The sequence below is a fragment of the Anabrus simplex genome, chromosome 7 (genome assembly GCF_040414725.1).
Source record: "Anabrus simplex isolate iqAnaSimp1 chromosome 7, ASM4041472v1, whole genome shotgun sequence".
NCBI classification, from domain to species: domain Eukaryota; kingdom Metazoa; phylum Arthropoda; class Insecta; order Orthoptera; family Tettigoniidae; genus Anabrus; species Anabrus simplex.
Genome location: NC_090271.1, coordinates 120,016,718 through 120,033,684, shown reverse-complemented (window position 1 = coordinate 120,033,684; position 16,967 = coordinate 120,016,718). Strand labels below are relative to the sequence as shown.

Here is a 16,967-nt window from a genome sequence, read left to right as displayed (position 1 = left end):
ATTAAGGCTACGGCCGCTTCCTTCCCACTTCTAGCCCATCCCTGTCCTATCGTCGCCATAAGACCTATCTGTGTCGTTGCGACGTAAAGCAACTACAAAAAAGAACAACAACAGCCACACAAATTTTCTTCAAGAGCACTGACGTGGCTGCACTGCTGTTTGATTGGGCGGAAGCAGTGCGGGTCAGCAGATACGAAAGTGTCACACTGGCAACAAACTGAAGTTGGCGTAGTTCAGGGCAGTGTTCTAGCACCACTGCTATTTTCAGTGTACTGAAATGTTCTACCAGAACATATAAATACGTGTAAATACCATTTCTATGCAGATGATATTCAACTATAGGTACATACATAGGTAAAAACATCCAACTAGACATTAACAAACTAAACGATGATCTGGAAAATATAAAAGACTGGACTAAAAATAATTCTCTTAATGCCAACCCATTCAATTCGCGAGCAATCGTAATAGGATACAAAAAAATCATACCAAACCGAAAAGTTTTAAAATTCCTCCAATCCTATTCCACACAACACCAATACAAATAAACGAAACTGTAAAGAACCCTGGCCTCATTTTTGATCAGTTCTTAAATTGGACAGGACACACGACGAAAATTTTCCAACGAGTGTTCTTTGCTATGCACTCCCTTAAAAGTTTACGGGATCTCCCACCACTAAATACGAGAAAGTTACTTGTTTAAAGCTTAATTCTACCCATCGTCGATTATAGTGACGTTATATATAACAACCTAAACACCACACTTAACGCTAAAATTCAGCGGGCTTCTAATACATGCGTCTGTTTGTGATGTTTTGAACATCACAGCATGTATATAACATTATCAAACTGTGGAATTAATTAGAAAGATGTGTATATTTAATTTGCGGTAGGTCATTCTACATTATTATGCTTATATATAGGGATTTTAGTCATCCATTTCACATTATCATCTCATTTATTTGTATCACGCCAATAACTAATTCTGAACGAGCTGAGTCTTGAGTAAGGTATTGCAACATCACCGTATTAATAGCTTGCAGTAAATTTCCAGTAGCCCGAGGTCAGGCGACCGGACACGCCATGCAAAGTTTAGCCGTTTACCAGGAAAAGAACATCATAGAGATTGCAAGATAAACTTAGCCCCCTCATTATTCTGAAGAGACAGTTATGACTTGTTAACTCCTACTTTTCGAACTTTGCTACCTGACGCTTTGAAAGCCCGCGAAATTTCAACCTATGTGAATAAACGTTCCTAAACAAGATGATGGATGTACAGCGATGGAGAGAAGAAGGGATAGAATATCAGATCTTACTGGACCATGTGATAGGAGAGACGGAGGGAGATTTTGGAGCCTATATACACCAACGAAAAGAGCTCGAGAAGGCCTTAACTGCTGAAGGTCTTAAGCTTCTTAACATCTTTACATTGAGAGCGTCTTGATGTCGGAAGGTCTTCTTAATACGAGAACATCTTAACATCTTAGCGTCTGATGGTCATGATGATTTTTAATTTGTGGTAGGTCATTCTAAATTATTATGCTTATATATAAGGTCCATTTCACATTATCATCTCATTTCTTTGTATCATGGCAATAACTAATTCTGGACGAGCTGAGTCTTGAGTAAGGTATTACAACATCACCGTATTAATAGCTTGCAGTAAATCTCATCGTTCTTATTATACGAGAGAAGACAGGGCAGATAAGAAGAGGAAGTTCTCCCTTTAGCTTATAGGTTCACTTCGCATCTGAGTAGAATGCTACTCAAAGTTACTCTAATTGAGAACTGGTTATCTCAATGACGAGAGACAAAGTTAACGAGAGACCGGTTTTGACTTATCTAGTACAGGAGAAATTTTGTCATGTATTTAGTTACGCTACATTTCTGTAATACGGAAGAATACAAGTGTATTCTCTCCATGAAATGAAATGTGAAATGTCGTAGGGCTTTTAGTGCCGGGATATCCCAGGACGGGTTCGGCTCGCCAGGTGCAGGTCTTTCTATTTGACACCCGTAGGTGACCAGCGCGTCATGATGAGGATGAAATGATGATGAAGACAACACATACACCCAGCCCCCGTGCCATTGGAATTAACCAATTAAGGTTAAAATCCCCGACCCGGCCGGGAATCGAACCCGGGACCCTCTGAACCGAAGGCCAGTACGCTGACCGTTCAGCCAACGAGTCGGACATTCTCTCCATGAACGTAACCCAAAGTGGTTTTGATATTGAAATTAGGGCTCATTACCACATTATGTAATGTGTATTATAGGAAGTATTAAAGTCAGGAAAGTCGTTGTCCAATTAGTGGGCAATGCACGAATCGGAAATAGGACTGGTACTTACTACGAGAGATGACAACGGTAGAACGAGAGGATCATCAAACAGCTCCTACATCATCGAACGTGTCCAGATACCAGAATTTACAAACGATGAGCTAATGGCATAAATATTACTGCAAGTCTCCCCGTAACAGTTCATTTTCTTAAATTTTATTTCATTCAATTTTTCTTTTGTTTCAGTAAGTTCAGTTTTCGTAAATACGCCGTCACGTTTATCATCGTAATAAATAGTTATTTTAACTGGTACTTTCGTAAATTCTTATTAATGATCCTTAGCTTACTAGTTGGTGTGTACTTAATGGTTAATGTCCTGTCACCCCAACTCTGGGAGTACAGTATTTAGAGTTTCATTACCTATTATTATTATTATTATTATTATTATTATTAATTATCAACTATCGTCTTCAAGCCCGGCCAAGGGGTATTGTTTATCGAGAGGAAAATGAGCGAGTATTTATTTACGGTATATTAAAATTAAGATGACCCGGCACGTCACATATTATCGCCCATCAGTGATGCAAGAACGGGTACGTCACACTTTGTATTAAATATGCCCAGATATTGTCATATATCACCCTGCCTTGAACAGCCGTCGTGGTTATATTTGGCGGAGAGAGCAAACCTTCACTCTTGTCCACAACGTCCTCCGTACAGACACACCAAGTTATCTGAAAACGGATCTTAAATACTTGTCATCCCCAAACAGTATACCTACAAGGTCAGAAACCTCTTCCCTACTGAGGTTCCCAAACTACCGCACGACAGGTTACGGCAACTCATTCATACCTGCAACCATACTCTCCTGGAATTCGCTACCGTCTGTAATTACAGACATACATAGTGGAAATGTATTTTTTTAAAGATGTTATTAATGGTACATAGACTTAAGAAAATAGTATTTAATGTTTTATAGTAACTCTCAGAAAGTTTCCTTTTGTTTTTAACTATTATTTAAGTTTAATTTCATAATTATATGTAATTTTTACAATGTAGCACATGATCGTATAAGACGGTTTGGCATAACAGTAGGCTTCATAGCCTGAGCCACGCCATATAAAATAAGTCAGTAAATAAATAACACTCAGACGCACTGGTTGTGCTCCAGATGGCATTACTCAGCATCATCCATACCCCAGCAGCTTCCATATTGAAACAACCATGGATGAGAATGAGACTTCGGTGGAAGGTATACTTTGCTTTGGGCTGTGCCAAGAGATGGATGCAAAAGCACTGTATCCATCAAGAAATGACAGCAGGCTATTCAAATAAGTTAGTTCGTATTAAAGAATATGTCCGGCTCCATGAATAAATGGTTAGCATGCCGGCCTTTGGTCCAGAGCGTCCCGGGTTCGATTTCTGGCTGGGTCGGGGATTGATTATTTACAATGGTTCGGGGGCTGGGTGTGCGTGCTTTCTTCAGCATTAGAATTCATCATAGGTAGGACCACATCCCCACAGACGCAAAGTTTGCCTATACGGCGTCAGTTCGAAAGACCTGAACCACCAGGCCTCTTCGGTGGCCACACACCATTATTATTATTATTATTATTATTATTATTATTATTATTATTATTATTATTATTATTATTAAATAATATCAGTAGCATAACAACCTTAAAGATAAAATCAGTCAATCGGTTCTTTATTTCATTTTGTTGTTTATTGACGTTACAATTCACTACGGTACCATCCATCTCTTACTGTAGTTATCATCGGCCACTCGTACGGTTTGATGAATCGACTATTAAACAATTCTTTCATTTCACTGTGCCAGACTTGAGCCGGACGACGTCAGAGAAAACCAGCGGAACAGTCCCTCAACTCACTATCCCAACTCGTATATTTCTCTTTTTCTTTGTTAGTATCAACTGTATCGACTGTCCCTGCTGTATGACCTTCCTTGCTTATGTATTGTGCCCATAACAGCACATTTTAAGCTCCCATGAATCTCTAATGTAGGAAAAATAGCTACAGTGGTTCAAGAAACTAAATGAGATAATACTCAATTGCTGATAGGGTTAGTAGAAATCAAGGTAAATTAATGTGAGGATACAATAAGCAAGGAGTGAAGACCAGTTTTAAGAGGGTTAAAACATGTTTGTATTGCTATTATACACTTTGGACTGATATGTACAGAGTGGTAATAAATATGTACTGAATAGGGTAAGTTTCACAATCTGTTTTAATACTCATTTCGCATCCAGTTGAGTTATTGGTGCAAGGCGAAGGACAAGTATAAGTATTTGAATCAACGCACAATTGTCCATTAAAAAGTTCATTGCCAGGACAAGTGAGGGTCGTTTTCATACCATCTATACAGAAAAAATAACTGCGACAACCGGATGTGATGTTCTGGTAGAAGCCATTGAGTGCATTACTACAGTCAAGACTGGGTGCAGGCTCCGTCGTCCGACACTCGTATGACGGTGCGCACATCGACCCGTCGAACAACGTACCTTCCGGACACCACGATACAGTTACTGGTTTCTGATACGCGCACTGCACATATCGCCGACATCCACTGCCTGGCTCCACGTAGAGCCCATCAGGTCTGCTGGTACATGCCGAGGTATCACTGCTGGTTGGACACTGAAAAGCCGATGGTTCTACACAACGACGCCCATTGAATACTTTGTTTTCCGCACACGTTAAAGTAGTGATCTTGGCACCTTCTAAACAGAAGAAGTACTTGCGACATAGCGATAAGGTGTCGTAGTGGTAGCCGTTAGGTTGCCCTGTACAATCCTCCGAGGAAAATGGACACTTATACGTTGTAGGATCGACACACTCCTTGCCATTGAACACGAATGCTCCAGAACAAACGTAGGTTATTTTATGACCACTGGAGCAGTAGAAGTAGGAGCGACATCCTGAACTTGGGTCTTGGTAGTAACCGTCAGTCTTCTGATCACACGAGTCAGGCTCAAGGCTTGGGCAAGTGTATGTGTCTGCGCCCACACACGCATACCCATCGAACAGCTGACCCTGTGGACACGATAATCGTGTGCGGTTCCCGCCCGCACAGTAGAAGTAGTTCCGACATTGAGAAGTCGGTGAGCGATCTTGATGGAGTCCAGGGCCCAAAGCCGAGCACCCTGCCCACATTTCAGGACCCTCGCACATGAAGCGCCTGCGCTCCACACACGTCTCACCGTCCCATACGAAGTCATCCTCGCACGACCTTCGTAAGACGGCTTTTCGCCCAACACAATAAAAATATTCTCGACAACCACTACTATAGTCTGCATGGAAGCCATCTTCGAGACCTGCACAATCGTTGCTAACTTCCAGCCCGCTGGAAGGTGAGGCTGTGGGGCATGAGAAGATAGGTGAAGGTACGCACATATGTCCATTAAATAATGTTCCTTCTGCACAGGTTTTGCGTGTCACACTTCGCCCAGCAAGACAGTACATGTACTGGCGACACGATGAACCAGGAACTGCATGATAACCATCTGCGAAATGTAAGCAATCCGAGGCGCAGGGTTTACTGGCTGCGGGTGTGCAACGGCGTCCATCGAAGCGCAAGCCGAGCGGGCAGCGAAGGTCACTAATGGTCTGTCCAGCTCGACACAATAGGTAGCGGCGACAGTGAACATCAGGAGCAGCGTGTGTTCCGTCGGCCACTCCAGCACACAAGTCGGCAGCAGGTACAGGGTAGGCCACGGCGGTGCGGTCCGGGGCAGGACACTTCACTTCTGCGGAGGAGAGACAGGCATGTCCGTTGTGCAGACGACCAGCTGGACACCCAACCACCGCCCGGAGAGCACCGCCTACACACTGGAAAGAGCGTCGGCAGCCATGACTAGTATCAGGGTAGCGGCCGTTTACTCGACCTGTGCACAGCGGTTCGTAGCAGGGGGCGTCTGTCTCCACACAAGTCTGCAAGAGAAAAGCCCGTTGAAACTTAGAGCATCGATTGCATCCCTATTCAAAATAAAACTATTTTTATCCGTTCAAAGTTCAATTTTGTAATCCAGAAAAATGATTATTTCCTAGAATGAAGTGCAGGTGGTTGAACGGAACCTTAAGAATAAGTAATGTAGCAGAATAAGAGGGTAAGAGAAACAAAGGAAGACTTGGAAGGTGACAGTTTGACTTATTCTAATAACACAGTGATCACTAAACAAGAGTTAATGGCAAATTCAACCGAGGCGCACAGCTGACGGAAGGATAGGCTGTATTCCCCCACAAAAAAAGACGAACAAGGAGCTGGTGGGAGATGACAGCTTTATTTGTCTCATTTTCTGTCCTGTAAAGATTGATCGTTAGTAGAGCTCTGTACTTGTGCTACAGAGACACGTGCTTTACTTGAAGAGCTCAGTGATTGTGATTATAAAGTGCACAATAACAATCATCCATCATGACTAAGTACAGGTCTACACCATTGAATAACGAATGTTTATAGTTGAAACATATCTTCTAAACAGAAATCGTGTGATAGATGTGAGCAAATGCATTGCAAAGGATACCATCAAAACCATATAGGCTATGTTCGTGATTTGTTTGACAAGTGTCACGCAACTGGTCCGTCTTAAACAGAAAATACCGAGCTCGATAGCTGCAGTCGCTTAAGTGCGGCCAGTATCCAGTAATCGGGAGATAGTGGGTTCGAGCCCCACTGTCGGCTGCCCTGAAGATGGTTTTCCGTGGTTTCCCATTTTCACACCAGGCAAATGCCGGGGCTGTACCTTAATTAAGGCCACGGCCGCTTCCTTCCACCTCCTAGGCCTTTCCTATCTCATCGTCGCCAAAAACCTATCTGTGTCGGTGCGATGTAAAACAAATAGCAAAAAAAAAAAAAAAAAAACAGAAAAGAGGCATTATAAAAGGAGGGTCCTAACTGACGAAACACACCTGAAGACATGTGAATCTGATTTCAGATTAGCCCTCGTAAACCGTCTAGCCGTTTAGCACTGGAGTGTGATATCTCGCCCACCTCAGTGAGTGATAAGTGAAATAAAAGGAAATGAATTAGGACGCGTGTCACAGAATTTCTTTCGAGAATGCCAGGTCGGTATAAACGAAATCGAAAATCATTTTCAGCAGCTGTAATGACAATAAGGTAAGAAAAAGAAAATCATTGCCTCATTTTAATTTCTTTCCTGTTTAGAGGCTGTTTCCTACTTCCTTCTTGTTGAAGAGAACGGCGGCTATCCCCGGCTGGAAGGATCGATAGGGTTCTGGGCGAGCCTGCTCACTATGCGCGCCTCGCTTCACTCGTGTTTGGTGGTCAATGTATCAAGGTGCAGCAAGGCTAATTCTGTGAGCCCACATTTGCAATCAGTGGTACTCTTTGTTACAAGGGTGAGAGACGACTTCTCATACGAAAGTTGATCTTTGATATACGGGAGGGAAATTAGGTTGGAGTCGAGGTATCTTACACACGGTCTCTCATATAAACCTGTTTGTACTGTGGGGTATGGCAGCTGCAGTATGGGAGACGCGCGCATAGTTCTTGACCTTGCAAGCAGCCTGCACATGTTCGACCTGGCAAGCAGTATGAATCTCAGCTGTTTACATGGTGGAGACAGTTATCATTGCAACACCGTATTTTCGTATGTTAAAGTTCTGGTTTCATCTTAATGATCATGTGAACAGTCATAACTCTCGCTATTGGTGTGCAGAAAATCCTGATGGTGTTTGTGAAGTCCCTCGTTATGACAGGAAGATTGGTGCTTGGTGTGCTGTTAGTGCAAAACGAATAATTAGGCCTATATTTTTTCGAGACGACAGTAAATGCAGAGAGGTACCAAGATGACATTTTGACGCCTGAGTGGTTTCAACAAAATTCATCCCCTGCTCATACGGCAGAAGATTCCCTTCTTACGATCTCGGAAGTGTTTGCAGACAGAGTGATCAGTGCTGGTCTATTTCCCCCTCGTTCTCCAGATCTAACAGTGTGTGATTTTAACTTATGGAGTAAACTGAAAGAAAATGTGTATCGAACAAATTCTCACACATTGGAGGAAATGAAAGAAAATATTACACATGAAATCAGAAACATTACAGTGGTACAACTCACTCGCGTCTGCCAGAATGTGGTTACCACATACAATGTCTGTATAACCCAAGGAGGACGACACTTCCAGTATAAGGTAAAATTACATGCACGCTTAAAAGAGGGCGGCCGCGCGCGACGTAAGTTCCCTGAGGCAGCTGCTGTAGCGCACAGTACAAACACCGTGCGTTCGGTCTGGGACCCTGTACATGGAAGCAAAGCCATCTTCGTACAGGCCATGAAGGTTCGAGAACGAGCGGGGGGTAAAAGCTTCCACTATCTACAACCTCGGCGTTAAGTGGAATAGAGTGATTAGCTGCCTTTGCTCCCAGCAATTAACCTAGAAATCATTTCTAGTGTAGGTTGAGGGCATCTCTAGAAAGCGGAAGTCATCTTCCTAAATGTTTCGTTCTCATAAACGGTGGCTCCTGTGGGTGTAGGTGATATATATATATATATCGTATGGCATGAGGATACATTGTTACAATTTGGTTATTAACAAATATGTACAATTACACGAAAAACAGTTTCATCTATACACACAGAACAAGTACGTAATAAACAAACTATATTTATACATTTTAGCTCATCAATATCTGCATTGCTGCTAAAGCTGAATGTCCAGTTTTGTTAGCCAACTCACACCTTCATCACTGGCCTCGTGGATATCCTTTATTGTCCCACTGAATCTTCGGAGTGGGCACTCTGTGACGATATGTTGAACGGTCTGAGGCACGTCAGAGCAGTCGCAATAAGGATCGCTGGTAATCTTCCACTTGTGTTTCCAGTAGTTGCATCTGCCATGTTGAGTTCTGATCCGATTAAGTGATGACCAGATTTTTCTGGGCAAGTTGAAACCGGGAGGTTGCATAACTGGATCCGAAATTAGACCTAATCTGCCAGGGTTTAAAGCTGCCCACCCATCGCGCCAGGCAGTGTTAGTATGAAATTCATCTTGGGCTAGCCTCTTTCCTAGTAACCAAGAAGGGTTCCTAGATTTCAGCCTGAGATCTTCACGTAGGCAGTCTTGATGTATTGGTAGAAGAGGATTGTCACAGCATTTAAGCCATTCTTTCTTCAGTGCCATTTGTCTTCGGAGATGAGAAGGTGGAATATTTGAAAGAACTGGAAACCAATCCAAAGGTGTGGATTGGATGGTTCCTGATGTAGTCCTCATTGTATCGTTTAATTGAGTGTCTATCTTCTTTGTATGGGCACTGTTGAGCCATACTGGGCAGCAGTATTCGGCTACTGGGTATACTAACGCAAGTGCTGTAGTTCGGAGGGTGGATGCAGATGGGCCCCAGCTTGTTCCTGTGAGTTTGTGCAGGATGTTATTGCGGGTTTTGATCTTGGCAGATGTTTTGCGTACATGTTCGCTGTAAGTCAAAGATCGATCCAAGGTAACGCCTAGATATTTTGGATGAGGATTGAACTTCAGTATATGACCTCTGAATTGAACCTGAGGGACATAATTGGCTTGTCTGTTGCTCAAATGAAAGCAGCTGACCTCTGTTTTTATGTTTGGTTTCAGTCGCCAGGTTTTAAAATAATTATCAATTCTGCAGAGATCTTTAGTGAGTGTGGTTTCTGCTCCAGCAAAATCACCAGACTGATCTGCCAAACAGATGTCGTCAGCGTACATAAACTTCCTAGCATTAGTTGAAGCTAGATCTGCTGTATATACGTTGAAGAGCAATGGAGCCAGTACCGATCCCTGTGGTAATCCGTCACTCAGTTTGTAAGTTTTACTTATGTTGCCATGTAGGTGTACTTCAATCATTCCATTAGCCAACATATTATTCAGCAGGGTGGCAAGCGTCTTACAAGGAATTAACTTCAGGAATTTGAGGATCATTCCTTTTCGCCAGACTGTGTCATAAGCTGATGACAGATCTACGAATACATCCACGATATCCCCTGTATCCCGTAAGACCCTAGGGGCTCTCAACTTGTGAGCGTGGGTTAGCATGAGATCTTTAACTGAGTCTGGCATTGCTTCCATTTATTTATTTCAGGCTCCTCACCTTCGTTCTCTGATCCGACCTCTCTTGCTCATCCCTTGTTCTCCTTTCACCACGGTAGTACTAGGCTTGCGAGGCCTGCGGTGTCTCATTTTCATGTTCTTCGTCGCCCTTCCCTTTCTTTAGCCGATACCTTACTTCTTCGACTGATTGGATCTCTTTCATCTTTTCCTCTAATTAGTATTAGCAGAGGATGGTTGCCCGGTTGTATTTCCTCTTTAAACAGTAATCACCACCATCTTCTTAACGGGGAATCAAGTCAAATCCTTCCGAGTGAACCCGAGCACGTTTTTACCTAATCTTGAAAGCAGAGGGTTTTTTCTAGAGGATGAACTACTGTAAGATTAATCGGTGAATTTAAATAGATTTTAGAACATTCAGTTGTTGAAAATATAGAATTTTTTGGCGTTTTTTCGCTTATAGCTCCTTTGAGTTTGATTAAATGCGACCAGTTTGGTTCGTCCTAGAGAATTGTCCAAAATGTTAAGTGAATCATCCAATTAGGAGGTAATAGTTTGACCAAGAGAGTAAATGTAACTCAAACAACAAACGTCATGCGAGGTACAGAGTAGTATTGAGTTCATATACTGTGCCCACTATTCTGACTGAAGTTTACATCTTTTCAATAAAATGCAAATAAAAAGATACTGGAAATTTTTGTGCAAAAGTCTATGCAGAGAGGAAGGAAGAAGTGATATATCAGAGAACCTAAAAATGGAAAAGTTGAAGATTTTTTCAAGTGTGTAAAGCATCTTAACCCTCAAACGGTGGTGTGACGTTTTTTTAAATCATAAATGATGTCGAAAATGGTACCTTTTCGATATGACTGTGAAGAACACTATTTTTATCACAAATATTGAACAATTATCTTTTGATATAAGAAAAAATTGTAAGCAAAATTACAAGTTGAAAACAGTTTAAAACGGCCGTGCATAAAAATGAGCTGAAATGAGATAAATCTGAAAAATCAGTATTCTAGTGAAATAAATACTACAAACATGTAATATCATGTATTAATATGGAAATATAGTATATTTTGCATACATATTGACCTCACAAATATACAGTATTGAAACCAAAAGAAACACGTAGGCATCGTGGGATCAATAATAGCATACAGCTTGAAATACACAGAGAAACTGGATGACATTCCAATACGACCACTTTGCGTATAATATATTAATTTTCAATTGCCGGAAAGGTACAGAGAACGGCCAACAATATGATGACAAACAGATACAAACTGGTATCGAAGAAGACCCCATAACACCGTTTGACGGTTAAATAATACGCACCTGTTTGTCAGGGTCGAAGACCTGCTCTCCTGGGCACACGTGCTCGGAGCGCAACCCGTGCCGACAGCGGTAGTATGCTCGACACCTCGTGCCTGGTACCACATTCACGGCGCTTTCTGTGGCCGCACACACTAGCCCCACGCAGCTCAATTCCGCCGCCGGGACGCACGCCTGCTCCAGCATGCTGAACGCAAGGCCCGGTCGACAAGAGTAGGTTGCTGTCACTGTGTGATTTTCGCACCTAACAGAGAGAGAAATATGTGCTGTATTAAGAGCGAATGTGGATACAAACTACTCACGCAGATATAAGAAATTTAGTATCTAGGAGGACACACAGGAACAAGATGGAACTTGACTTAGAGAATGATAATGTGTACGCAAGTATTACTGCAAGATTTTCACAGAAATGGGAGCGTGGCAGTTTTGTTGGCCTTAGTACATGGTAACATTGTCCTTGGCCTGCATTATGTAGCGATTCGATTTGGAGGTGAGTCGTAATCAACTTATTTAGGGAGACATGGAACTGCGCCCATGGCCAGTGGTATTTCCAGATCCTTTAATTAGGCCAATTGAAGTGTTCCCATAGTGAAGTTGGTTGTTAGCCCAAGGTCAGTTTGAGGGGAAGTGACGGACTGTCTCCCACCACTAACTACTGTACTGTTGAGAATAAGGCCCGTCAGTTACTTTTGCTGTTATATTAGATTTCCAAAACTCGGATAATGTAATTATCTCAGATAACACTCACTTCCGTATTCACCACAAAATTTATTATTTCGCGTTTTTGATTTCATTCGGGGTTTGCAAATAATTTGTAATAAATTATGTCCGCTATTGACCAGAAACGAAGAAAGAAGCCTAATATGACTTTCCAAAAGAGCGAATTGTTATTGAATTTGCTGGCAGAAAGCATTAACACTATAGATAATAAGAAAACAAATTATAACCTACACACTGTATGTTCACTCAAAAAATAAGGCAATATTCCTTAACTCTTCATCAAAAAGTCATCCAGTCGTGTACTGTACAAGATATAAGGTATAGGTCTACCTACAGTATGTGTTGGGAATTCCAGGTTATGTTCGGTCATGGATAACACTGGCAGTGTTGAAGCTTTAGATAACGTAAAATGTGTCTGAACATCAGTGTCGTCGTAGTCCTCGAAATACACTGACAGAGCAAATGCAACACCAAGGAGGAGTGGTTCGAAAGGGATGAAAGTTGGGGAAAAAACAGAGTCGGCACGGAAGAATAATTGATGTTTATTTCAAACCGATATGCAGGTTACACAATGCGCACGGCATCGACTCAGTAGGATGTAGGACCACCGCGAGCGGCGATGCACGCAGAAACACGTCGAGGTACAGAGTCAATAAGAGTGCGGATGGTGTCCTGAGGGATGGTTCTCCATTCTCTGTCAACCATTTGCCACAGTTGGTCGTCCGTACAAGGCTGGGGCAGAGTTTGCAAACGGCGTCCAATGAGATCCCACACGTGTTCGATTGGTGAGAGATCCGGAGAGTACGTTGGCAACGGAAGCATCTGTACACCTCGTAGAGCCTGTTGGGAGATGCGAGCAGTGTGTGGGCGGGCATTATCCTGCTGAAACAGAGCATTGGGCAGCCCCTGAAGGTACGGGAGTGCCACCGGCCGCAGCACATGCTGCACGTAGCGGTGGGCATTTAACGTGCCTTGAATACGCACTAGAGGTGACGTGGAATCATACGCAATAGCGCCCCAAACCATGATGCCGCGTTGTCTAGCGGTAGGGCGCTCCACAGTTACTGCCGGATTTGACCTTTCTCCACGCCGACGCCACACTCGTCTGCGGTGACTATCACTGACAGAACAGAAGCGTGACTCATCGGAGAACACAACGTTCCGCCATTCCCTCATCCAAGTCGCTCTAGCCCGGCACCATGCCAGGCGTGCACGTCTATGCTGTGGAGTCAATGGTAGTCTTCTGAGCGGACGCCGGGAGTGCAGGCCTCCTTCAACCAATCGACGGGAAATTGTTCTGGTCGATATTGGAACAGCCAGGGTGTCTTGCACATGCTGAAAAAGGGCGGTTGACGTGGCGTGCGGGGCTGCCACCGCTTGGCGGCGGATGCGCCGATTCTCGCGTGCTGACGTCACTCGGGCTGCGCCTGGACCCCTCGCACGTGCCACATGTCCCTGCGCCAACCATCTTCGCCACAGGCGCTGCACCGTGGACACATCCCTATGGGTATCGGCTGCGATTTGACGAAGCGACCAACCTGCCCTTCTCAGCCCGATCACCATACCCCTCGTAAAGTCGTCTGTCTGCTGGAAATGCCTCCGTTGACGGCGGCCTGGCATTCTTAGCTATACACGTGTCCTGTGGCACACGACAACACGTTCTACAATGACTGTCGGCTGAGAAATCACGGTACGAAGTGGGCCATTCGCCAACGCCGTGTCCCATTTATCGTTCGCTACGTGCGCAGCACAGCGGCGCATTTCACATCATGAGCATACCTCAGTGACGTCAGTCTACCCTGCAATTGGCATAAAGTTCTGACCACTCCTTCTTGGTGTTGCATTTGCTCTGTCAGTCAGTGTATGTCACACGTCTTTTATCCACCAAGAATGTTTATTAATTGCCTAATCTTGATTATATTACTCGTCGCTGTGATTATCTCTATCAGATATTCCAGCCGTCTACGAGCAGCCATCTTCGAAGGTTATATTACCTTAGATTTCTCATTCTACTGGCCAACCAATCTCCGGTAAAATTTTCAACCGAGAGAACGTCGTTGGTGAATTCAAACTTAACTGTTATCTCGGTTTACGTAGCATTAAACTAACATGAAAGCTTTTACTCGGGTTGGCGAATACGTGCCTAATAGACAGCCCCCCATCCCGATAAGTAGTTGCACTACGGGAAACCCAACAGACAACTTTCCAAGACAATATTCGTCCTGGGGGGTGAAGGAAATGTGTAGTAGGATAGTACTCGGAAATAAAGGATTACATTTAAACTTCATCAATATCAAATATCGACTGAGATACTATAGGATCATGCTAGCAAACCCTTTCTACAGTGCATTTAAGTGTGTATTACTCGCGCACTGTCAAGCGTTCCAGGTTCGCGTCACTGTACTCTATTGTTCTTTCTTTTGAGGCCTTCGGTTCAGTTCGGTTCATACGGCCCCGGGTTTGATTCCCGGCCGGATCGGAGATTTTAATTGCGTCTGATTAATTATTCTGTCTCGGAGACTGGGTGTTTGTCTCAACACTTTCGTCTTCATATTCACACAACACACTATTTGTCATCTGCAAGTCTACATTGATTTGAAGTGAGTTACTTGAAATTGGCATCACTCGACAAAACATATTTCGCTAGAGGGGGGGGGGGGGGGGAGGGAGGAACCTGCCTGACCGCTAACCATGGGCGCATTTCCACTGCCACTTTTCGAAGGTTGACGCGAATGACCAGGGTCATTAGTGAAGCTTGAGTGCAGTTCCATACTGCCCCTTATTTAACCCTACAGATGTCGAGATAGTCGTAGCTAACATGCCTGCCGATCTCGCATGTTCCCGATTCGCGATATATTTGGGGACTCTGTAGGTCAAAGGAACAGCTAACATTACGCAGAAGTCTCATGCACACACGAGCCGATGGACAATATACCGTTGAAACACGGTCCATGGATATCATGCCAACAATAGCAACACATGCAGTCGCATGATGTAATTTAACGAACATGTAAATACAGATTTATTAAACACACTGTTTATGGGCTATAATAGTTTAAAAGCAACACATGGAGTCGTATGATGTAATTTAACGAACATGTAAATAAAGATTTATTAAACACACTGTTTATGGGCTATAATAGTTTAAAAAAAATCATGCTCATCCTTTACATAAAACGTCAAGGAGTGAGTTCTTCAAATTGCCATATGATATTGCTGACAACGCTGTCCGCAAAAAGAGCAGGCACGCCGGTCAGTTGGATGATGGTATCCTTTCTGGCAACAGAACATATTCTATGATGCAAGCCGTGGGCAGATGTCTCAGGTCAAAGTAGGACTATTTCTAGTCGTCATGGCGGCGTTGTGAAGAAATTAAAATCTTCAACCGCTGCTTTTGACGTGAAACGTCTTTCAAATTACGTTCAGGGATCTCTGGGGACAACTCGATGCGAATCTTTTTATCTAACACAATAAGTGATTATAGCTCAAAATATTATTTCATGCACGGGAATGATTTTCATATTATTTTAAAGTAGAAGGATGAATACATAAGGTGTGGCTATGGTAGGTGACGTAATGTGAATGACCACAAGATGGCCACCAACTTGAGGTACCGTATACTTTTGGCGGTCGAGTCAGGTGCCGCGCGGTGTAATTTGGCATATAGATGCCATACAGAGACGGATGAGGTGTAATGTGTTTTATCTTGACGAGGTCTGTCAGAAATGGAAATGTTATTGTAACATTTTTTGTAAAGTATTGACGATTTTGTGACTGAAAATTTACGAATGTTGGCATATTTTACAAATTTGTCCAAATATATGACTAATAAACGGATAAATCCTATAAAAACATATACAGAAGAAAACTATACTCAATAAGGGATAAAGTAAGATCAAACCTACCCATGGCGGCTGGTGGTATTTGAACCTGGATGTTGCACCAAAATGTTCAATGTCATATTTTTAAATAAGAAACAGAAATAACAGAAACTTGTTAAGTAATGAAATATATTAAAACTGAAATATATCCGGCAATTAAAACCACAAGAGATAAGAGCCTAATTATACAGTATAACTGCAGTTATTCTTACCGCACCTGAATTCAAAATTTGCCCTTATGTTTTTCATTGATGCTGTAATGGTTCAAATCCCGTTACAAACATACCTCTATTATTATTGTTCCGGGGTATCTGTGGAACGCAGAGGTGAAAGAAGGTGCCGGGGTGAATGGGTCTATCTACAATAGCAAAGTCGAGTTAAAATTTTAAAAGGTTATATTTCTTTTCCAAAAACAAAATATTTTTCACTGAGTGAACATAACAATACATCAGGTACAAGGTAATCTTGCAACAAGACCAGGAAAATCCGAGATTCAGAACATTAACAATTTTGGGCTTCAAGCCCCTATTTTACAATGTCAGCGATACCTGATTCAGTTTACCAAAACTTTAATTCACACTAAAGAATCATTTATCTAAGGGCAGAAATCCCCTTAATTCAAGAGCACATGCTCCTTCAATTACAATCTCTAGCCTCCCAGAGGCGTTCGTTAATCTTACAAAACTTTGAAAAAGAGCAAACA

The 16,967-nt window shown here is 42.8% G+C and overlaps 1 protein-coding gene across 1 annotated transcript in view; it reads right to left on the bottom strand.

Annotated features, from left to right (window-relative positions):
- Window positions 1-4,433: 4,433 nt before the first annotated feature.
- The window catches only part of LOC136876956 (neurogenic locus notch homolog protein 1), a 144,838-nt gene continuing 132,304 nt past the window's right edge, over window positions 4,434-16,967 (bottom strand). Inside the window, exons 5-6 of the mRNA XM_067150726.2 lie at window positions 11,667-11,907; window positions 4,434-6,228 (exon numbers count right to left, since the gene is read on the bottom strand). Coding sequence (XP_067006827.2) covers window positions 4,456-6,228; window positions 11,667-11,907 — 2,014 coding nt within the window. The 3' untranslated portion in view covers window positions 4,434-4,455. The remainder of the gene's footprint in view (window positions 6,229-11,666; window positions 11,908-16,967) is intronic.